Consider the following 24,512-nt stretch of genomic DNA (forward strand, 5'->3'; position numbering starts at 1 on the left):
AAGAGGTTAATATTAAATGGGCACGGGTCATGTGATTTCACGCATGGAGCTATTCAGTCATCTGCCCAATATGTAGTAGGTGCAGTAATAATATTAGCAAATACCTCCAATTAGAAATGTAGTATAGTTCTCCTGATGGCCTATGTCGCTTACCTCATGTGCAGGGTATTGTAGTAGCTTCAGTATCTATGGTTACGACCACTCATATTGCAATGCCCTGCACATGTGGTAAGTGACAGTGTGAATCAGAAGAACTATACCACATTTCCAACTGGAGGTATTTGCTAATATTATACCTACTACATATTGGGGTAGGATCTTACAGATGGGAATACCCCTTTAAGTCATAGAGGATGAGGTGCAGCACCAGTCTGTAGACAGCAGTGATGGCATTTTTTGGAAGAAAGCAGCCATTTTTCTAATACTGGACAATGCCTTTTTCTCCGGCAACCCTCGGTGATCTTCCTTTTCTGTCAGTTTAGCTGTAATTGTGGAGTAATTGGAGTCAGACAGGTTACTAGGAGGCAATGAGAAGTGCTGCCATGTACAGCGACATTATGGTGGAAGAAGATGGAGGGACAAATTGGATTTCTTTTTTTCCCCAAGATGTTTTATTTCATTGACCTTATAAAAACAAAAACGAAGAACGTGGCGCAGGGGCCCATGCAGGACGGGGTGGGGGGGTGTAACAGAAAAACGGAGAGGCACATGTCTCATTCATTATGGATTTTGCAGAGGGTTTCAATCACTGGTATCATTAACCCCTCGTTTGTATTTTTTTGGCTTAAAAACGACAAGCCACCGCTCATCTTCAATAAGAACAAGTAGCGGAGAGGACTTCACGGAAGTGAATGGATGGGGCTTTTGTCTCGGGAAAACTCGGGCAGTGGAATATATCAGCCACAACGGTCAGAAGAGGTCCGAGCCTTGTCTGCTTCACTTTGCTTTCTTGCAGGCGATTCCATCCTGTAACCTTGCTTCTAGGGCAAGTTCTACAGGATCGAGATCTGTCCAACCTCACAGAAAAAGTAACAGTTCTGTGGGACGATATCGGAGGATCCAAAACAATTAAAATAAAAAAAAAAAAAAAAAAAGCCTTCAGGCTCAAAATTCTATTAGAACAGAGTCATACGTCTCAAGAAACAGAGCTGTGGGGGGGGGGGGGGGGGGTTTCAGAGACCACCATCCTCCTGACCCTGATACAGATCCCACGGGTGCAGTCGGCTGCCAGTAAACACCTCTTGCGCTTCCTACTAATACAGTTCTTCATGGACGAATAAATCCAGTCTGACTCCATGTCGCGGGTACCCTCAGCCCTCACTTCATGGCTTGGATTTCTGCGGCTCAGAGTCTTCTTCTTCCTGTGGTGTGGAGCAGCAGGGTAGGTCAGAACAGAGCCTGCTCCCCGATGCTGGGGCTTACGAGCGACTTCGGTTCTCCTGGTTCCCAGAGATGATACGACTGTACAGCTTCTGTTGTTCTTCTTTGAAAGCATCTTTGACCTTTTCACGTTTTAACCCTCCATCCCTGCAGAACAGAAGAAGAAAAAAATTGGCCAAATCGGCCGGGCTGGGAGCAACAATGTGAAACTGTCTCCCGATCTTACCATAGTAGATCGACAAGTCCGCCCTGCCGAGCGATTGCTGACTTCACCCGGTTTGCAAACTGAACTGCGTCTTCATTTTCCTGTGATGATACAAACAAGGGTAAAATTGGAGCGGGGGGGGGGGGGGGGTTGTGCTTCCACAAATCAGGCCTCATTATTACAGCATTCGATTCTTCAGGTCAGTACGATTACGGCGATAACAAACTTATCCTTTTTTTTTATTTCATATTTGGTTTGGCATTTTCTGTTGATACCATTTTGGAGTATACGGTATATAACGTTTTAATTGTTTTTTTATAGCAGTTTTTGAGGAGTTGTTGAAAAAAAAAAAATAAAATCTGAATTCGTACGCTATTATTATTATTATTTATTGTTCTAGCGCCATTTATTCCATGGCGCTTTACATGTGAGGAGCGGTATACATAAAAACAAGTACAATAATCTTAAACAATACAAGTCATAACTGGTACAGGAGGAGAGAGGACCCTGCCCGCGAGGGCTCACAATCTACAAGGGATGGGTGATAATACAGTAGGTGAGGGAAGAGCTGGTCGTGCAGCGGTTTGGTCGATCGGTGGTTACTGCAGGTTATAGGCTTGTCGGAAGAGGTGGGTCTTCAGGCTCTTTTTGAAGGTTTCGATGGTAGGTGAGAGTCTGATATGTTGTGGTAGAGAGTTCCAGAGTAGGGGTGATGCGCGAGAGAAATCTTGTATGCGATTGTGGGAAGAGGAGATAAGACGGGAGTAGAGAAGGAGATCTTGTGAGGATCGGAGGTTGCGTGCAGGAAAGTACCGGGAGACGAGGTCACAGATGTATGGAGGAGACAAGTTGTGGATGGCTTTGTATGTCATGGTTAGGGTTTTGTAATGGAGTCTCTGGGCAATTGGGAGCCAGTGAAGGGATTGACAGAGGGGAGAAGCTGGGGAATAGCGGGGGGACAGGTGGATTAGTCGGGCAGCAGAGTTTAGAATAGATTGGAGGGGTGCGAGAGTGTTTGAGGGGAGGCCACAGAGCATGAGGTTGCAGTAGTCAAGGCGAGAGATGATGAGGGCATGGACTAGGGTTTTTGCAGATTCTTGGGTGAGGAATGAACGGATGCGTGAAATATTTTTGAGTTGAAGTCGGCAGGAAGTGGAAAGGGTTTGGATATGTGGTTTGAAGGAGAGATCAGCGTCAAGGATTACTCCGAGGCAGCGAGCTTGTGGGACTGGGGAGAGTGGGCAGTCATTTACTGTAATTGATAGGTTCGTAGGGGGGGTCACGTGAGATGGGGGAAAGATGATGAATTCTGTTTTGTCCATGTTGAGTTTCAGATATCTAGTGGAGAAGAAGGATGAAATAGTGGACAGACATTGAGGGATTCTGGTTAGTAGGGAGGTGATATCTGGTCCAGAGATGTAGATCTGTGTGTCATCAGCATAAAGATGATACTGAAAGCCATGAGATTCTATGAGCTGTCCCAGGCCAAAGGTGTAAATAGAGAACAGCAGGGGCCCAAGGACTGAACCTTGTGGGACTCCGACAGATAGGGGGCGAGGTGAGGAGGTGGTGTGTGAGTGGGAGACGCTGAATGTCCGGTCTGTTAGGTATGATGAGATCCAGGAGAGGGCCAAGTCTGATGCCGAGGGATGAGAGGGTCTGTAATAATAGGGAATGGTCCACTGTGTCAAAGGCAGCCGACAGGTCCAGGAGGAGGAGGACAGAGTAGTGTCGCTTGCTCTTGGCAGTTAAGAGGTCATTGGTGACCTTAGTAAGGGCAGTTTCAGTGGAGTGGTGTGACCGGAAGCCAGATTGTAAGCGGTCGAAGAGGGAGCAAGAAGAGAGATGGGAGGACAGTTCAAGGTAGACGTGTTGTTCCAGTAGCTTGGAGGCGTATGGGAGAAGTGATATAGGGCGATAGCTAGATACAGAGGATGGGTCAAGAGAGGGCTTTTTGAGGATAGGTGTGATGGAGGCATGTTTAAAGCTTGAGGGGAAAACACCAGTTGTTAGTGATAGGTTGAAGAGATGGGTTAGGGTTGGGATGAAGACTGTGGTGAGGTTTGGGATGAAGTGGGTTGGGATCGGGTCGAGTGCACAGGTGGTGAGATGTGATCTTGAGAGTAGAGTGGAGAGTCGATCTTCAGTAATGGTGGAGAAGTTGGTTTTGAAGGTGGAGGGCTGGGAAGTCGGGAGGAAGGGCTCTGGGGGTTGTTAACCAAAACTGTCCCTGATGTTATCAATTTTCTGCTTGAAAAATGAGGCAAAGTCTTCAGCTGAGATGAGTGGGGAGGGAGGAGGTGCTGGGGGGCGGAGGAGAGAATTGAAGGTGTTGAATAACTGTTTAGGGTTGTGAGACAGGGAGGATATGAGAGATGAGAAGTAGGTTTGTTTAGCTGTGGCGAGTGTGGTCTTGAAAGTAGTGAGGGACTGTTTGAATGCGATGAAGTGCTCGTTGGAGTGGGATCTTTTCCATCTGCGCTCAGCAGCCCTGGAAGCTCGCCTCAGCTCTTTGGTCAGGCTGGTGTGCCAGGGCTGTCTGTTGATTTTGCGAGTTTTGGTATGTGTAAGTGGGGCAGCGGATTCCAAAGCTACAGCTATTGTGGTGTTATATAGAGCGGCAGCGTCATCCGCATTGTGTAAGGAACTTATATCTGTAAGAGGGAGGAGGGATTCAGAGAATGAGTGTAGGTCAAGGTGTTTAAGATTCCTGCGAGGGTGTGAAAGTTTGTGGGGTGGGGATTGTAGACATGGAGTGAAGAGGGAAGAGAATGTGAGCAGGTTGTGGTCAGAGAGAGGAAGAGGTGAGTTAGAGAGGTTAGATAGGGAGCAGAGGCGGGTGAAGATGAGGTCCAGTGTGTGGCCATCTTTGTGGGTGGCTGTAGAAGACCATTGAGTGAGGCCGAAGGAGGAAGTGAGAGATAGAAGTTTAGTGGCAGCTGAGAGGGAAGTGTCAATGGGGATGTTGAAGTCGCCCATGATGATAGTAGGGATGTCCGCGGAAAGGAAATGAAGTAACCAGGTGGTGAAGTGGTCAAAGAAGGTGGTGGCTGGCCCTGGGGGGCGGTAGATGACAGCCAGTTGGAGGTTGGAGGGGGAGTAGATGCGCACAGAGTGCACCTCAAAGGAAGGGAGGGTAACAGAGGGTGGCAGTGGGATTGGGGTGAAGGAGCAGGTATCTGACAGGAGAAAACCAACTCCTCCACCATGTTTGCTGCTGGGGCGGGGGGTGTGAGAAAGGTGGAAGCCGCCATACGAAAGTGCAGCAGGAGAGGCTGCGTCAGAAGGGGTGAGCCAGGTTTCGGTGATGGCGAGGAAGGAAAGTTTGGTAGTAACAAAAAGATCATGGATGTAGGAAAGCTTGTTGCAGACAGAGCGAGCGTTCCACAGAGCTCCTGTTAGTGGGACTGGGGAAGCGGGGGCTGGGTGAATGGGTATAAGGTTGGAGAGGTTACGGAAGGTTGTGATAGAGTGTGGATGGGAGGTAGAAATGACTGTGGGAATGTGGTGAGGAGGACCAGGATTTGGAGAGATATCACCAGCAGTGAGAAGGAGCAGAGAAAGTGTTAGCAGGTGGGAGCAGGAGAGGGCATGAGGGGGCTGTCTGTGTTTGGAGACAGAGGATTGTATGTTAAGGAACAGTTTTGAGGCGGAGGTGAGGTGGATGGGGAGGATTGAAGAAGAGATGAACAGTTCCTTACTAGGAGTAGGGATTAGGGGAATTAGCAGAAAGTGAAGGATTATTGGGGTGAAAGTGAAAACAAACAGAAACATTGTTTACAGTGACTGTGTCCAGTTACCTTCAGTTCCCTTCTGGTTCAATTCTGGTTTTAATTCTTAAATTAATCTTCACACTTCTAGAACACACTTATAGGAATCACAATGCAGACTGAAGTCTATGCAGACTTGTGCTCTGCAATATATGTACAACTAAGTGCAGTCAGGTGTGAAGCAGAGAGGAGTGGTCTCTGCTCTTCTTGGTCAGACAATTAAGAGTGGACCAGATGTATATGCTATGAATCAATGTCTGCTGCTGCGCTTGCGCAGTGACACTCGAGGAGCCCAGCGACGTGCTCAGAGGGAAAGTACGGCACACAACGTGGCTGCGCTGTGACACCTGCCTCCTGCCTGCCCCTCATTACACCCAGATGTGTATAGAGAGAGCGGCTTCACAGAAGAGAGGGCATTAAAAATTTGCGACTGGTGTCAGACTGGATTGGCAAAGGCCCTACCGGTAACATGGATTCTTGGGCCCACTGTTCAGCTACATGAAAAATAACCTGACCCTAGTATACAAAATAACTCTTGCTTCTATGTGATATTAATTTGGCTAGCTTGTTTAATTAAGGATTACATAATACATTTTTCTGCAAATAGTGAATAGCACTACTGATTAGCATTCCTTCGCAGGGGCCTACCGGAGGATTCTCCTGTTTCCCTGTGGCCAGTCCGAGCCTGCTTATATAGGCAAAAGCTTGGAGTCAGAGCGTGCCTGCAGCTGCATTGTGTCCGTGCTGACACTGAGTGCTCCACAGGGCTCCCTCCAGGGGGTTTTCATTTTAGACCGTTATCGCTCTTAGCAAGCGAAAACTGATAATCAAGACAGGGATTAATATGCAAATTGGAGGACGTAACGGGGTATTCCCATCTCCAAGATCCTATCCCAATATTTAGTATGGGTAATACGAATAACATTGGCAAATACCTCCAATTATAAATGTAGTATAGTTCTTCTGATTCACTATGTCGCTTACCCCATGTACAGGGCATTGCAGTAGCCTAGGTATCCATGGTTATGCCCATTCACAGTGACAGTTAGACAGCTCTTAGTTGTAACCATGGATACGTAAGCTAATGTAATGCCCCGCACATGGGGTAAGCAACATAGTGAATCAGAAGAACTGTACTAGATTTATAATTGGGGGGTATTTACTATTTTTATTAATATTACACCTACTATATATTGGGATAGGATCTTAGAAATGGGAATGCCGCGTTAAGGAAAAAAATGCACCAAAAAAAATGCAGAGTTCATCATAGTCTTTACTCGCAAAGTGGGCAGTTTTCTTGAAAATGAACCTGCTTTGCACTATTAAAAGCAGAGAATTTTTGAACGTAAAAGAAAAAAAAACAGCGGGGAAAAAGAAAGCAATGTGAGAACATGTCCTAATGGAGAGCTGAATTCACAGATATTCTTTGGCTCTTTTCTTACATCACTCGGTGGTCACTACAATGTCATAGTCAGGAACTAAATGCAAAAAAAAAAAAAAAAAAAAAAAAGTTTGCCGTGTGTGGTTACTAATCGTCAGCACATTTACAAGGCCCTCAGTGACCGGCCTGATGTAATATGTAGTAAGAGCTTGCCAGGGATGGGACAGGATCACCAGACGAGACTCAGCGCTGACCTCTATGATGAAAGTTGTCTGCAAACAGCTTTTGCAATGAGCCACTAACCAGACATCTGAGACTTGCTGATTCTGGATAATATTTATATATTACTTTATTAGGCTGGTTTCACATTAGCGCATTTTCAGTGCGCGCACGGCCGGGGGTAGCTCCGCCCCCGAGCCGGCTCTCTGCCCGGCGTGCCCGCCCCTTGCTTGTAGCGCCGCCTACTAGCGGACAGCGGCGCCTGCGATCGGCGCACCCTAACTTTAGCATAGGGTGCGCAGATCGTGCGCAGGCCGTGCGCTAGTTGCGCTTTGACCTGCGCTGCGCACTTTTGACGGTGCGCCGTGCGCGCCAAAATCCGAAAAGTTTGATTTTGGCGCGCACGGCGCACCGTCAAAAGTGCGCAGCGCAGGTCAAAGCGCAACTAGCGCACGGCCTGCGCACGATCGGCGCACCCTATGCTAAAGATAGGGTGCGCCGATCGCAGGCGCCGCTGTCCGCTAGGAGGCGGCGCTACAAGGAAGGGGCGGGCACGCCGGGCAGAGAGCCGGCTCGGGGGCGGAGCTACCCCCGGCCGTGCGCGCGCTGAAAATGCGCTAATGTGAAACCAGCCTTAGTTAAGAAATGCAATAAACGTATTAACTCCGTCCTACTCCGGTCTTATGATATCCAATGCGTTGCAGGAAAGATTGAAGCTGGACCTTCCTCCGGCTGCTCTGTATCGATCAATGACTGAGCAAACAAACCCATGTCTGGAAATAATTATGCCTGGACGGCAAGGGGTAAGATGTGAGGACACCATCGAGGCCATTCGAGTTCAAAAGCAATGAATTCTATGGCCAGCAAATTGTTTAACCCTGGCGATATCTCTACACAGGAGAAAGTGTGGACAAGTAGTGTCGAGCACAAGATTATAGGAGGTGGCGATCACTGATCGCTACTGTAGATAGTCAATGCAATTAAGGTCAGAAGGGAACATGATAATTATAGGAAAATGGTCCTAACTGGTACTTGGTCCATGGAGAATTAGCACAACAGCTGGTTCGTGGCAGCAAACTGACTTTACCTACTAAGAAGAACTTCTGCTCTGAAGTTAATAAATGTATGAAGGGACATTTATCAGGAATTTTTCAAGCTCCTCTAAGTTCTGGTGTGGGAACCTTGTCCTGAGACCACCACCATCCTAGCTACATCCATGTGTTCTTACCTGCCGTGTCATAGGAGGTAGGTACCAGACGCTGCACACGATGGCCCAGCTGGTCATCATTCGCAGGAGGTAGGTGATCATCCCATATTTGCTGCTGTTGTAGAAGGCTTCGCCAAAGCGAGGATCGTACTGTGGAGGTAAGAAAGAGTCAGGGACAATACAAATTTCAGTCTACTACTAAAGCTTTACCTAAGATCCCTGGACTCACCTTAATAGCCACTGGATACACAGTGGCTCCAACTTCGAAGCTTCCCTTCTTGAACATCATGACGGATGTGTTATTGATGCAGGTCCCTGATAGGAGAGAAATCGGCAGAACGGGAATTTACGACGCCTGTACAAACAATTAGGGAACTCTTCCGTGTGACTGCATTTTTCTCTAAATGAACAGTGAAAGTGACGAAACTCTGCAAATCAATCCCCACGCTGACACGAGTAGAGCAGGAGGTGGGTCGCATTTCGTAAAAAGGTGCACGACATTTAAAAAAAAGACTAATATCTTTCCGCTCTTACCTTCCGGAAATATTAGGATGGGCAGTTTACTTTTGTCTTGTACATGATCTGTCAGTCTGGGGGAAATAAAAGGGATTGTAAGAACATATTACAATATGAAGGATGATGGGGTAAAAAAAAAATCAAGGGGGTTCAAAGTGTTGGCCAAGTTATGTCGTAGAGTTGAAAGTATTCTGTGATCTCACTACTGAGCACTGATCTGCACTTGTACGGGTCCTGGATGGTGATCTCACTATTGAGCTCTGATCTGCACTAGTGCAGGTCCTGGACGTCCAGGATGGTGATCTCACTATTGCGCTCTGATCTGCACTTGTGGGGGTCCTGAACATTCAGGACAGTGATCTCACCATCGAGCTCTGATCTGCACTTGTAGGGGTCCTGGACGTGCAGGACGGTGATCTCACTATCGAGCTCTGATCTGCACTAGTGCAGGTCCTGGACGTCCAGGATGGTGATCTCACTATTGAGCTCTGATCTGCACTTGTGGGGGTCCTGAACATTCAGGACAGTGATCTCACCATCGAGCTCTGATCTGCACTTGTAGGGGTCCTGGACGTGCAGGACGGTGATCTCACTATCGAGCTCTGATATGCACTTGTGGGGGTCCTGAACATTTAGGACAGTAATCTCACTACCGAGCTCTGATCTGCACTTGTGGGGGTCCTGGACGTTCAGGACGGTGATCTCACTATCTAGCTCTGATCTGCACTAGTGCAGGTCCTGGACGTCCAGGATGGTGATCTCACTATTGAGCTCTGATCTGCACTTGTAGGGGTCCTGGACGTGCAGGACGGTGATCTCACTATCGAGCTCTGATCTGCACTAGTGCAGGTCCTGGACGTCCAGGATGGTGATCTCACTATTGAGCTCTGATCTGCACTTGTGGGGGTCCTGAACATTCAGGACAGTAATCTCACTATCGAGCTTTGATCTGCACTTGTAGGGGTCCTGGACGTGCAGGACTGTGATCTCACTATCGAGCTCTGATCTGCACTTGTGGGGGTCCTGGACGTTCAGGACACCAACACCCAACTTTTAATGTTTTCTCTCTGGAAAACTGCTTCCCCTGGTTAGTAAAGAAAGTCCATCCAGGAGACACCTGCAGATTAGAGGTCATCTGATACAACATTTCCATCAGCAACCTCAATTATAGATAAGAGTATCCACCAGTAAGTTCCACGTTTCCCTTTCCTACCCCCGAATTATGTTGTAAGATCTAGAATGTGTCTTACTTTTGATACATTTAACGAAAATTTCATCACTGATGGAGATAAGAATAGTGAGCGAGTCTTCGTCGTGAATAATTTTTCTACTTTTATTTAGATCCGGCACCAAGAAACGGATAACGTCCAACATTTTGACCAACAGGGGAACTTTATCAAGGATGTCTGGGTCAGGTACGGCCAGGTATGTACAGGATAGAGCATAGGTGAATAGCCTAGTGTGATACACTCGGCCATATCTGACCCAGACGTCATTGATAAAGACCACCGGTTGGTCGAAACATTAGATGTTATCGGTTTCTTGGTGCCTGATCTAAATAAAATTTTAAACATTATTCATGACAAAGACTCACTATCAGGTTCACTCCAATCCCCGTACCTTTTAGCTACAAGATGGCGATCTTTGACTTCTGACCGTTCGAACCAGACGTGTGGACAGGCCTTCACCATGGCTCTTTGTATTATCCCCATTAAGCCACCATGGACTTGTCCGACCTACAGAAAAGAAATATGAATATGAAGACCACATCTGGGGGCAGGGACAGAGTTGGAGGCAACCAAACACTCACCATAGCGTAGTATCCATCGCTGGCCAGGATGATGACATCTATCGGGGAGGTGTGATTGGCCACACAGATGCCCCCTTTCCTCGGACGGTTCTCACTGATGAAGACAGAGCGTAAAAGTCTTACACATCACAATACTGTACGGGAAAGTCCAGACGCAGCAGAATAGATCAGACTAGGATTTTTGCCCCAAATCCGTTGCTATGTGCAGATTGCGTGGGCTTGAACTTGCGCTCATTTTTTCCATAAGATAAGTGTGGATGGATCAAAACCCCTTCTTTATTTATTGTACTTTAATTTGCTGTGAAATCCACAAAGCAAATCCCCCATATTTGGAGGGGCCCAAACGCAGGTCACCATTGGCAATCCCCAGCAGACAGGGAGGCCTGGACTTACCTGCCATGATATGTAATGATTGCAGTGAGGGCCCGCACGCAGATCCGATAACACATAAGGTGCACGTGCTTACTCAGGAACTCCTTGGACCTACAGAGATAATATGCATTAGAAAACAATGCTGACAAAATGAAAAAAAAAAAAAAAAAAAAAAAAAGCAGAGTAAGTGTCCAGCATGGTCTTTTCTGAGCTTAGAGGGGGTTAAACTGGATTAAGGATAAGAGCTCAGCGCAGGCTGCAATTTACCAATACACCTTCTGCTAATATGACGTCCTAGAAGGCTCCTTCCAAGGACCACGGCTGTGGGGAGACAGGTTGTGCTTACATGAACTCTGCAGGATCAAGTGCTGCCATCTGCTCTCAGCATACGAGCAGGGAGGCAAAAATGAAGTCCATCCCCCCAAACAGCTATGGAGATAAGTATATGGGTACTAAACCTTAAGGCATAACCCTGGCGCAGCTCCCTTCTGCATCATTGATGTTATGGTGCCTGCCAGAAAGTGTGCCCCGCCAACGAAGGCACAAGTCGCCGAGCTCAGTGACTAGCTGCAGCGCTGTCAACATTATGTCAGTACTGCAGACAATAACAGACATTGGCGGACGCGCAGCGCTGGACCCAGGGAGGGTGAGTAAATCAGTTTGCTTGTTTGTTTGTTTTTTTTAAACAAACACCAGCGAGGTGACATGAAAGCCAAAAAAAAAAAAACCTTTTAGTTATCTCCTGAACAAGATTTTATTACTGGTGGCGGTCCAACCACTGCCGCCCCCCCCCCCCCCCCCGGATTTATGAGAACGGTGGATGCCATGTCTCCATGCGCACGGGGTGACCGCTACACATCTATGGATCCCATAATGGGTATATATGACTATCGCTCCTATGGACAGTACATGGGGCGGTGATGAAATATGTGCAGCCTCTCTCCATTCACATGGGAGGGACTCTGTACTGATGTTGGGTGCGGACCCCCACCGCTCATTTATCGTCTTCCCTGTGATAGATTACATTGGTGGATCGGTTGTATGGACTCGTCCCCGCAGTGTGCCTCCAATTTTCTAGGCCCCCATTACACACAGCAGTAAGGTAACGGTACGGTGTTACATACTTACCGGCCATTCGGCAAGTATCCGACTAGTGTAGTCCCAAACACTAAAAGCCCGACCCCCGTGAAAGCCAGAGCAATCCTAAAAGGAGACCAGGGAGACCATCAGCACTGCGTGTCCACACACCGCCACTCCGTTTCCCCAAAGCTCCCCCGCAGCGCCGTTACCTGAGCGGCAGCAGGAAGGTGTACCGCACCAGCATGCCCAGACCCCACAGCACGGTTAACCGCAGACTGATGTGCTGAAAGTTGTAGTTGGTTCTGCTCAGCAGGTTCCAGGTCTCCAGCTCCTCCGCAGAGAAGCGTTTGGTCACCTCATCGTCCATGATGCTCTCCATGCCCTGCCGACAGAAGTAAAAGATGTCCGACAGCTCGAACTCCGGCTTGTTGAAGGAGCGGCTGTTGCCCCGCAGATCCCAGATGCCCTCCTCCAGGGACGTGCTCTCCTTAGCGATGATTCCTGAGCATTGTGAAAAAGGAAACACAGAAGATGATGGGTGTCATAGTCACTACCCTCAAGGGTGATGGCAGCAACGTGTCGGATGTCAGTGTATGGGAATGGATCTGGAACAGCGACAGCAAGTCGTGATTTTGGGGGGGTTGTTAGGACACATTGGTCTTGGACTTGCCACCAAGTGTGAAACAGTGACAAGCTCACTACCCCAACACTTATCATACCCTAGACCACCAGACACTGTGTTGCTCATCACCACGGACCACCAGGGAAGGAAACATCACCCGCTTCTTTGCCCTAGACCACCAGGAATTAAAATCTCCACACACAAGCTACCCTAGTCCTCTAGAGATGCGGCCACTGACTTACTTGTCTGCCCTAGACCACCAGGGTCAATGGCACAATATTTGGGCATTACATGAGCTGTATGGCACATTAGTTGGGATCTATACTGCAATATGTGTCCAAAGGATAAGTGATGACTTGCAGGTAAGAGGGGGTCCGGCAGCTGAGTCTCACACAGATCCAAAAAAATGGGGCTTGTCGAAATAGATCACACAATTCACTCACAAGGGCCTGCTGGAGATTGACAGCCGCTGCACTCTTTTTCCTGCAGTCCCATAGACAATGAATGGAGCAGTGGCAAGGATGTAAGACCACCTCGTCCATAGATACGAGTGTGCTACTGTCCCATGCTCAAGGGTAACGGGACGCCGATCTTGAGATCATGGAGGAGGACATACTCAATTCTAGCCATAGACTGAATCAGTCTGTGCCCAGCTTATGACAAGAAGGGATCCCGCTCGCGGCAGAAGACACGGCAGAAGACGTCAGAGGACTGAAATAGAAAATGTCAGCAAGACGGGAAGAAGAGGAACCATGACGATTGGAGAAACACGAGCATACACGACAAGTGGAGCAGAAGAGTCAGATGGACAAAATAAGGGACAGCAACAAGGGCCAGGATCCCGTGTCGCCTGAAATAGAGGGATGAACCAGAGCATGGAAACATAGGACGGCAGAGAACACTATGCCGGCGATGTGAGCGCACATACCATTGGTGAGAGGCTTGTACAGCGTGTGACTGTTCTCCTTCACTCCTCTCTCGATCCGCAGAGTGGCCCACTGCAAAACAAGGCCGGTGTCAGCGTCACACACGGAATCACAACCAGTCATTACATAAAATTCATCACATTACTGGAGATCATCCAGGCGGAAAGCAAAAGGGCTAGGACATACTTGACTGTTTCCATCAGAAAATACTGTGTCCTGGCTCCGTCCAGACTTATTCAATAGGAAGCCTCGCAGCAATGCTCTACGGAGGGGGGGGGGGGGTCTCCTCACGAGAGCCTCGCAGCGATGCTCTACGGAGGGGGGGGGGGGTCTCCTCACGAGAGCCTCGCAGCGATGCTCTACGGAGGGGGGTCTCCTCACGAGAGCCTCGCAGCGATGCTCTACGGAGGGGGGTCTCCTCACGAGAGCCTCGCAGCGATGCTCTACGGAGGGGGGTCTCCTCACGAGAGCCTCGCAGCGATGCTCTACGGAGGGGGGTCTCCTCACGAGAGCCTCGCAGCGATGCTCTACGGAGGGGGGGTCTCCTCACGAGAGCCTCGCAGCGATGCTCTACGGAGGGGGGGTCTCCTCACGAGAGCCTCGCAGCGATGCTCTACGGAGGGGGGTCTCCTCACGAGAGCCTCGCAGCGATGCTCTACGGAGGGGGGTCTCCTCACGAGAGCCTCGCAGCGATGCTCTACGGAGGGGGGTCTCCTCACGAGAGCCTCGCAGCGATGCTCTACGGAGGGGGGGTCTCCTCACGAGAGCCTCGCAGCGATGCTCTACGGAGGGGGGGTCTCCTCACGAGAGCCTCGCAGCGATGCTCTACGGAGGGGGGTCTCCTCACGAGAGCCTCGCAGCGATGCTCTACGGAGGGGGGGTCTCCTCACGAGAGCCTCGCAGCGATGCTCTACGGAGGGGGGGTCTCCTCACGAGAGCCTCGCAGCAATGCTCTACGGAGGGGGGTCTCTTCACGAGAGCCTCGCAGCGATGCTCTACGGAGGGGGGTCTCTTCACGAGAGCCTCGCAGCAATGCTCTACGGAGGGGGGGTCTCTTCACGAGAGCCTCGCAGCGATGCTCTACGGAGGGGGGTCTCCTCACGAGAGCCTCGCAGCGATGCTCTACGGAGGGGGGGTCTCCTCACGAGAGCCTCGCAGCGATGCTCAACGGAGGGGGGTCTCCTCACCAGAGCCTCGCAGCGCTGTTCTGGGGGCTCCTCACAAGAGCTTCACAGTGCTGCTCTACGGGTTTTCCTCACTAGAGCCTTGCAGTGTTGCTCTACAGGGGTCTCATCACTACAGCCTTGCAGTGCTGCTGCTCGACGGGGGTCTCATCACCAGAGCCTCGCTCTTTTGCAACCATTCTCTGCTACGGATCAATAGAATAGGGGGATAACTTGCTCATCATATGTCTGTCTGCTGGGACCCCCAGCGATCTCAAGAAAGAGGTCCTGCAATACCATTCTGGATGGAGTTTGTGTGTGCACGCTTGGCATCCATTCGCTACATTCATACAGGCTTTCTACAGTGAATTAAATCGTGTTCTTCCTTTCCTATCTACATATAAACACAAAGTAGACATCCCCATTAATTACCCGGACTCGTACATTAAAAAGTAATATGGAAATGTGCCTTTTACTCACAAGTTCCTATTAAAACAACGCAGACAACTCACCGTGAAAATTCGGAGCAGGGTTTTCATATACAACCGGCGGATGCCAAACGACACCCCAAATATTGCCGGGACGATGATGAAGATGAGCAGGAGGGTGATCCACAGAGTAACAGACAGGCCCAGGAGGTTACATAGCAAGCTGTCAAAGGGGAGCAGGGAGCTCATGATGTGGGCCAGGCACCGGCTGACAGGGGCGCTGACCAGACAAGAGAAATCCTACAAACTGGCGGGGAAGTTGAGGTTGTGTCACTCCCGTGTGACCAGCGGCAGAATACGATGGAGAGGTGACATAACTGGAGGCGGCAGAGGACTAAAATGGCTTTTTAATTTGATTTTCCAACGCTTTTCCAGTGGTGCCAGCGTTGCAGCATCCGTCCCTGGCAGATGTCTGGCGTCTCTAGCCCCAGCCAGGTAAGGTATTTGTGCAGCAATGGTAACAGCGATCCTCCATCCACGCTCATCTGTGACGACCCCCGACCATGGCCACGCTCAGTCCTTATATCCGTGGTACCCACATTCTGAGTCTGCTCTCCAGTCTAGTCTTAAAGCCCGTCCTGGCACAGGCATCTCTTGGTGGTCAGGGTCTGGGAGGCGGCGTTCAGCTACTCCCCTCGCCGGGCATACGTCGGCTGCAGCCGTGCCCCTGAACTTCTCCTCCTCCTGGGCAGGAATGCGAGTGGCAGCCTGTATGAGACAGACAGAGACAGCCGGCTAAAGGATGGCAGCCAAGACTCAGGGTCAAAAGGAGAAAAAGAGGAAAAGCAAAGAAACGAGAGAGGGGAGGAGGGATGGAGTGGAAAAGTCCAGCGTCTGTTCAGGAAAGTATGTGCGGGTGAGGGTCACGCTGCTGCCGGGTGTTGCGCCATCTGCATAGGTGTTTGTGTCTAAACAGACGCAAGTCCCAGCACATATTGTACAAGACAACAACAATCATCGTCACCCGACACAACGCACGCAAAAAAAATTATCTGTTACTGTACCCATTTGTGTTTTGTGGGGACCATAAAGGGGTCTTCGTGCTCGGCCAGGTCAACGAGTCCCATAGACTTTGAATGGAGCCCCACGCTATTCCAATTGGGGACACAGGAACCCCTGTTTTCAAGATCCCGTGAATACACAAAAAGTGTCAATTCCAGAAAATTTGCTAAAAAAGGTTGTCCGGGATTGGGACACAAGTATGTGACTGCAGAGCCGCGACGGCGTGTGGTGCAGACTTACGTCCCCAGCCTGGAAAACCCCTTTAAGAGGGAGCCTATCAGAGTGAAGCTGGTGTATGAAACTCGGACGCTTATATTCCACGAAAAGGAAATCTGTCAGCAGAAATTCACACCCCAAACTATTTTTTTTTGCCCGTTTAGCTCTTTCCAAGTCCGCTCTTCAGTTACCGAGAAATCAGGGTCTGAATTAATATGTAAATGGGGCTGAAGAGCTATGGTAGATCTGAAGCCTCCGTCACTCCAGCTCTATTGCTCCTCCTCCTGACTGACAGTCTCTAATAATAATTTTTATTTTTGTAGCGCCAACATATTCCGCAGCATTTTACATTTTAGAGGGGGATTTGTACAAAGGCATTACAGAATAACATGACTCAGATACCAAGAGGTGTGAGGGTCCCGCTCACAAGCTGCAACCTATGAGGAGATAGGGGGACACGAAAGGTAAATGGTAAGAAGTGCTTGTATTGTACAATACAGCCATAATATACTGAATAGGGTCTGCATATGGCGCTGCATGAACCGGTCACCAGCCAGTATGTGTAAAGGACACAGAGGGTTCATAAGTGCATGGAGGGTGTTTACAGATGCTGCGGGGGTCGTGATTTTGAAGAAAATTTTGTATGGGTCAAACGGGGATAGTTAGATAAATGAGGTGGAGTGATAGGCCAGTCTAGAGAAATGCCATGCTTAAAACTGTGGGTATTGGGAATTAATCTAATTATCCTAGGTAGTGCATGCCAAAGAACTGGTGCAGCATAGGAGAAGTCTTAGAGACAGGAGTGGGAGGTTCAGATTAATGAGGATGTTAGTCTTAGGTCATTATCAGAAAGGAGGGCACAGGGAGGGTGGTAGACTGAGATCAGGGAGGAGCTGAAGGGTGATGCTGAACCCTGGAGCTTCTTTGTGGGTGAGAGTGAAAAGTTCATATTGGACTATGTAGAGGATGGGTAACCAGTGTAATGACTGGCTCAGGGTGGAGGCATCGGTGTAACGGTTGGAAAGGAATATGATCTTCGCTGCTGCATTCAGGACGGATTAGAGAGAGGAGAGAGCTTGATAAAAGGTAGACCGATCAGTAGAGAGTTACAATAGTCCAGACGAGAATGGATAAGGGCAACAGTTTTTGCAGAGTCAAAAGTAAGAAAAGGTTGAATTCTAGAGATATTTTTGAGGTGAAGGTGACATGAGCGAGCGATCAGATGTGGGGGTGAATGAAAGATTAGAGTCAAATATGACCCCGAGACAGCGGGCATGTTGCTGGGGAGTAATAGTAGGGCCACACAAGGAATTGGCGATATCGGGCATAGGTAGGTTAGTAGAGGGAGGAAAAACGAGGAGTTCAGTTATTGAAAGATTCAGTTTTAGGTAGAGGGAGGACATGATGTTAGACAGCAGAAAGACAATGCTACATGTCTTCAGGCAAACAAGCCATCGTGAAGCAGGAGGAGGCGGTGATTAGAGCTGGAGTGACGGAGCCTCAATTTCCATAACAATTCAGGTGCTTATCAGGTGCTCTCCTGGGTCACATGTTTGCAGTTCTGACTCACCGGATCACAATGAGCTCTATACCGGAGCCGGAAGTGGTGTTTACAATGCAAGTCATGAGAGCCTTATTCTGATGTGGCACAGACTCACATTTCCAGCTCAGGCATGGAGCCCAGTGTGATCCAGAGTCAGAATAGCAGTCAGTAGCAGACAGAAGGAAGGACCTGAGCACCACAAGGGTCACGGAGAGGCTTCACATAGGATTTATCATCAGTATTTCACACCGCAGTAGGAAGTCCGCAGCCGTGTAGGCAACGGTCACTGCACAAGTCAGGGGGGTCCAGAGTATGGGGTGGGCCTTCCCCTTAAAAGGGCAACAAGGACTAATTGTGCATCAGGCTTACGGGGTGTGAATTACAGTCGAGTGACCCAAAGCAGTGATGGGACTGGAGAAGACTGAGCGATGCATAGGTGAATCCACCAACACTACATATATGGCACAGTCACACAGGCTTAACTCGGAAAAAAGATAAATGTGATATTTATCCAGGCCAAGGGAATTACCATACAGTGATACAGTGGAAGCGACAGGCAGATGTGCGACAGGCAGATGTGCGACAGGCAGATGTGCGACAGGCAGATGTGCGACAGGCAGATGTGCGACAGGCAGATGTGCGACAGGCAGATGTGCGACAGGCAGATGTGCGACAGGCAGATGTGCGACACTTTACAAAAAATTAAAAAAAAAAACTTTCTTTGCTCTCTTAAGATTTCTATTCCATTTTTCTTTTCATAATTCTTTTATATTCCATTAAGGTGCTGGGTTCCCTTTGATCCTGCCAGAGTCACACTCAAACGCAACAAAGGGTTCAACCCTACCATGTGCATTTGCTCAAGCGCGACAGAGGGTCAGAATCATTAGTGGGGTAATGACCACGGTAAAAAAAAAATAAATAATAAAAATAAATGAAAAAAAAAAAAAAAACTATACTGGGGGTCATTAGACAGTCCAGCCTTACCCCACACGCTGTACTGGGGGTCATTAGACAGTCCAGCCTTACCCCACACCCTGCACTGGGGGTCATTACAACAGTCCAGCCTTACCCCACACCCTGCACTGGGGGTCATTACAACAGTCCAGCCTTACCCCACACCCTGCACTGGGGGTCATTACAACAGTCCAGCCTTACCCCACACCCTGCACTGGGGGTCATTACAACAGTCCAGCCTTACCCCACACCCTGCACTGGGGGTCATTACAACAGTCCAGCCTTACCCCACACCCTGCACTGGGGGTCATTACAACAGTCCAGCCTTACCCCACACCCTGCACTGGGGGTCATTACAACAGTCCAGCCTTACCCCACACCCTGCACTGGGGGTCATTACAACAGTCCAGCCTTACCCCACACCCTGCACTGGGGGTCATTACAACAGTCCAGCCTTACCCCACACCCTGCACTGGGGGTCATTACAACAGTCCAGCCTTACCCCACACCCTGCACTGGGGGTCATTACAACAGTCCAGCCTTACCCCACACCCTGCACTGGGGGTCATTACAACAGTCCAGCCTTACCCCACACCCTGCACTGGGGGTCATTACAACAGTCCAGCCTTACCCCACACCCTGCACTGGGGGTCATTACAACAGTCCAGCCTTACCCCACACCCTGCACTGGGGGTCATTACAACAGTCCAGCCTTACCCCACACCCTGCACTGGGGGTCATTACAACAGTCCAGCCTTACCCCACACCCTGCACTGGGGGTCATTACAACAGTCCAGCCTTACCCCACACCCTGCACTGGGGGTCATTACAACAGTCCAGCCTTACCCCACACCCTGCACTGGGGGTCATTACAACAGTCCAGCCTTACCCCACACCCTGCACTGGGGGTCATTACAACAGTCCAGCCTTACCCCACACCCTGCACTGGGGGTCATTACAACAGTCCAGCCTTACCCCACACCCTGCACTGGGGGTCATTACAACAGTCCAGCCTTACCCCACACCCTGCACTGGGGGTCATTACAACAGTCCAGCCTTACCCCACACCCTGCACTGGGGGTCATTACAACAGTCCAGCCTTACCCCACACCCTGCACTGGGGGTCATTACAACAGTCCAGCCTTACCCCACACCCTGCACTGGGGGTCATTACAACAGTCCAGCCTTACCCCACACCCTGCACTGGGGGTCATTACAACAGTCCAGCCTTACCCCACACCCTGCACTGGGGGTCATTACAACAGTCCAGCCTTACCCCACACCCTGCACTGGGGGTCATTACAACAGTCCAGCCTTACCCCACACCCTGCACTGGGGGTCATTACAACAGTCCAGCCTTACCCCACACCCTGCACTGGGGGTCATTACAACAGTCCAGCCTTACCCCACACCCTGCACTGGGGGTCATTACAACAGTCCAGCCTTACCCCACACCCTGCACTGGGGGTCATTACAACAGTCCAGCCTTACCCCACACCCTGCACTGGGGGTCATTACAACAGTCCAGCCTTACCCCACACCCTGCACTGGGGGTCATTACAACAGTCCAGCCTTACCCCACACCCTGCACTGGGGGTCATTACAACAGTCCAGCCTTACCCCACACCCTGCACTGGGGGTCATTACAACAGTCCAGCCTTACCCCACACCCTGCACTGGGGGTCATTACAACAGTCCAGCCTTACCCCACACCCTGCACTGGGGGTCATTACAACAGTCCAGCCTTACCCCACACCCTGCACTGGGGGTCATTACAACAGTCCAGCCTTACCCCACACCCTGCACTGGGGGTCATTACAACAGTCCAGCCTTACCCCACACCCTGCACTGGGGGTCATTACAACAGTCCAGCCTTACCCCACACCCTGCACTGGGGGTCATTACAACAGTCCAGCCTTACCCCACACCCTGCACTGGGGGTCATTACAACAGTCCAGCCTTACCCCACACCCTGCACTGGGGGTCATTACAACAGTCCAGCCTTACCCCACACCCTGCACTGGGGGTCATTACAACAGTCCAGCCTTACCCCACACCCTGCACTGGGGGTCATTACAACAGTCCAGCCTTACCCCACACCCTGCACTGGGGGTCATTACAACAGTCCAGCCTTACCCCACACCCTGCACTGGGGGTCATTACAACAGTCCAGCCTTACCCCACACCCTGCACTGGGGGTCATTACAACAGTCCAGCCTTACCCCACACCCTGCACTGGGGGTCATTACAACAGTCCAGCCTTACCCCACACCCTGCACTGGGGGTCATTACAACAGTCCAGCCTTACCCCACACCCTGCACTGGGGGTCATTACAACAGTCCAGCCTTACCCCACACCCTGCACTGGGGGTCATTACAACAGTCCAGCCTTACCCCACACCCTGCACTGGGGGTCATTACAACAGTCCAGCCTTACCCCACACCCTGCACTGGGGGTCATTACAACAGTCCAGCCTTACCCCACACCCTGCACTGGGGGTCATTACAACAGTCCAGCCTTACCCCACACCCTGCACTGGGGGTCATTACAACAGTCCAGCCTTACCCCACACCCTGCACTGGGGGTCATTACAACAGTCCAGCCTTACCCCACACCCTGCACTGGGGGTCATTACAACAGTCCAGCCTTACCCCACACCCTGCACTGGGGGTCATTACAACAGTCCAGCCTTACCCCACACCCTGCACTGGGGGTCATTACAACAGTCCAGCCTTACCCCACACCCTGCACTGGGGGTCATTACAACAGTCCAGCCTTACCCCACACCCTGCACTGGGGGTCATTACAACAGTCCAGCCTTACCCCACACCCTGCACTGGGGGTCATTACAACAGTCCAGCCTTACCCCACACCCTGCACTGGGGGTCATTACAACAGTCCAGCCTTACCCCACACCCTGCACTGGGGGTCATTACAACAGTCCAGCCTTACCCCACACCCTGCACTGGGGGTCATTACAACAGTCCAGCCTTACCCCACACCCTGCACTGGGGGTCATTACAACAGTCCAGCCTTACCCCACACCCTGCACTGGGGGTCATTACAACAGTCCAGCCTTACCCCACACCCTGCACTGGGGGTCATTACAACAGTCCAGCCTTACCCCACACCCTGCACTGGGGGTCATTACAACAGTCCAGCCTTACCCCACACCCTGCACTGGGGGTCATTACAACAGTCCAGCCTTACCCCACACCCTGCACTGGGGGTCATTACAACAGTCCAGCCTTACCCCACACCCTGCACTGGGGGTCATTACAACAGTCCAGCCTTACCCCACACCCTGCACTGGGGGTCATTACAACAGTCCAGCCTTACCCCACACCCTGCACTGGGGGTCATTACAACAGTCCAGCCTTACCCCACACCCTGCACTGGGGGTCATTACAACAGTCCAGCCTTACCCCACACCCTGCACTGGGGGTCATTACAACAGTCCAGCCTTACCCCACACCCTGCACTGGGGGTCATTACAACAGTCCAGCCTTACCCCACACCCTGCACTGGGGGTCATTACAACAGTCCAGCCTTACCCCACACCCTGCACTGGGGGTCATTACAACAGTCCAGCCTTACCCCACACCCTGCACTGGGGGTCATTACAACAGTCCAGCCTTACCCCACACCCTGCACTGGGGGTCATTACAACAGTCCAGCCTTACCCCACACCCTGCACTGGGGGTCATTACAACAGTCCAGCCTTACCCCACACCCTGCACTGGGGGTCATTACAACAGTCCAGCCTTACCCCACACCCTGCACTGGGGGTCATTACAACAGTCCAGCCTTACCCCACACCCTGCACTGGGGGTCATTACAACAGTCCAGCCTTACCCCACACCCTGCACTGGGGGTCATTACAACAGTCCAGCCTTACCCCACACCCTGCACTGGGGGTCATTACAACAGTCCAGCCTTACCCCACACCCTGCACTGGGGGTCATTACAACAGTCCAGCCTTACCCCACACCCTGCACTGGGGGTCATTACAACAGTCCAGCCTTACCCCACACCCTGCACTGGGGGTCATTACGACAGTCCAGCCTTACCCCACACCCTGCACTGGGGGTCATTACGACAGTCCAGCCTTACCCCACACCCTGCACTGGGGGTCATTAGACAGTCCAGCCTTACCCCACACCCTGCACTGGGGGTCATTACAACAGTTCAGCCTCACCCCACACCCTGCACTGGGGGTCATTACAACAGTTCAGCCTCACCCCACACCCTGCACTGGGGGTCATTAGACAGTCCAGCCTTACCCCACACCCTGCACTGGGGGTCATTACGACAGTCCAGCCTTACCCCACACCCTGCACTGGGGGTCATTACGACAGTCCAGCCTTACCCCACACCCTGCACTGGGGGTCATTACAACAGTCCAGCCTTACCCCACACCCTGCACTGGGGGTCATTAGACAGTCCAGCCTTACCCCACACCCTGCACTGGGGGTCATTAGACAGTCCAGCCTTACCCCACACCCTGCACTGGGGGTCATTAGACAGTCCAGCCTTACCCCACACCCTGCACTGGGGGTCATTAGACAGTCCAGCCTTACCCCACACCCTGCACTGGGGGTCATTAGACAGTCCAGCCTTACCCCACACCCTGCACTGGGGGTCATTACAACAGTCCAGCCTTACCCTGCACTGGGGGTCATTAGACAGTCCAGCCTTACCCCACACCCTGCACTGGGGGTCATTAGACAGTCCAGCCTTACCCCACACCCTGCACTGGGGGTCATTACAACAGTCCAGCCTTACCCCACACCCTGCACTGGGGGTCATTAGACAGTCCAGCCTTACCCCACACCCTGCACTGGGGGTCATTAGACAGTCCAGCCTTACCCCACACCCTGCACTGGACATATTACCGCCCTCCTAACAGCAGTGATGGGAACTCGCTTCTGCTCTAGCGGCTTTGTAACCATTTCAATGCCGCTGTCAATGTCTCACAGTGGTGTTTCTATGGCCCGGACAGTGATCCGCAGCATCCATGCCCTGTGTGTAAATAAATAAATCCGCAAAATAAGAATAAAAAAAAAAAAAAACCTACGTACCCCAAAGAGGAATCAATAAGCCTCATCAGCGCAGCACCGGGCAGTGAAGGGGTTACTGACAGCCCAGTATCAGGGGGCTTCCGCTCTTGGACCCATCTAGTGACTCGGCCAGGAAGGTTTATCATAGGGACAGAACCCTTTAAAACTTCCCTTGCTGAGGATGAGACGAGGGCTGTGATTGGCTGCCGGCGGCAGTGGTCTGATCTTCTGGCAGCTACACATGGCGCAGCGCAGACAGTGGGCAGAGCAGGCTACATGTGACGTCACACCCCCCCACACTGACCACGTGTGACGTCACCACCATACGGCTATACACAGAGAACCCCCCGAGCTCCTACGTCAGACATTGATAAAGCGGCACTCACTCCCCCGCCGCCGCAGAGACTCATACACACAGAGCAGCCGGCACAGCACTGCGCCCGGACCCGGCGTCCGCTTACCCTCCCGCCTCCGAGTCCGCTCCCGACCTTTGCGCGCTCCCTCTGTTCACAGACTCTATAATAACGTCATGACGTAGAGCAGGGAGCGCGCACGGTCTGGAAACGATAGAGAGGAATTTAAGGAGAGACTTGCGCA

At 51.0% G+C, this 24,512-nt stretch overlaps 1 protein-coding gene across 2 annotated transcripts; it reads right to left on the reverse strand.

Moving 5' to 3' along the window:
• Window positions 1-588: 588 nt before the first annotated feature.
• GPAT4 (glycerol-3-phosphate acyltransferase 4) lies at window positions 589-24,512 on the reverse strand. 2 transcript variants are annotated; one of them, XM_073588888.1, is made up of 13 exons: window positions 24,377-24,512; window positions 15,164-15,847; window positions 13,491-13,560; window positions 12,150-12,441; window positions 11,989-12,063; window positions 10,882-10,971; window positions 10,489-10,582; window positions 10,299-10,414; window positions 8,697-8,752; window positions 8,392-8,477; window positions 8,184-8,312; window positions 1,607-1,686; window positions 589-1,527 (listed from the first exon to the last, which is right to left on the reverse strand). In XM_073588888.1, exons 2-13 carry the CDS (start codon window positions 15,326-15,328, stop codon window positions 1,419-1,421), a joined length of 1,362 nt encoding a protein of 453 aa, XP_073444989.1. In that variant the 5' UTR covers window positions 15,329-15,847; window positions 24,377-24,512; the 3' UTR covers window positions 589-1,418. The 2 variants fall into 2 exon arrangements, with proteins under 2 accessions (XP_073444989.1, XP_073444990.1); XM_073588889.1 differs by lacking the exon at window positions 24,377-24,512 and adding an exon at window positions 23,937-24,079.

Source organism: Dendrobates tinctorius, unplaced genomic scaffold (genome assembly GCF_039654945.1).
Source record: "Dendrobates tinctorius isolate UK_male_01 unplaced genomic scaffold, ASM3965494v1 ptg000104l, whole genome shotgun sequence".
In the NCBI taxonomy this organism is placed as follows: Eukaryota; Metazoa; Chordata; class Amphibia; order Anura; family Dendrobatidae; genus Dendrobates; species Dendrobates tinctorius.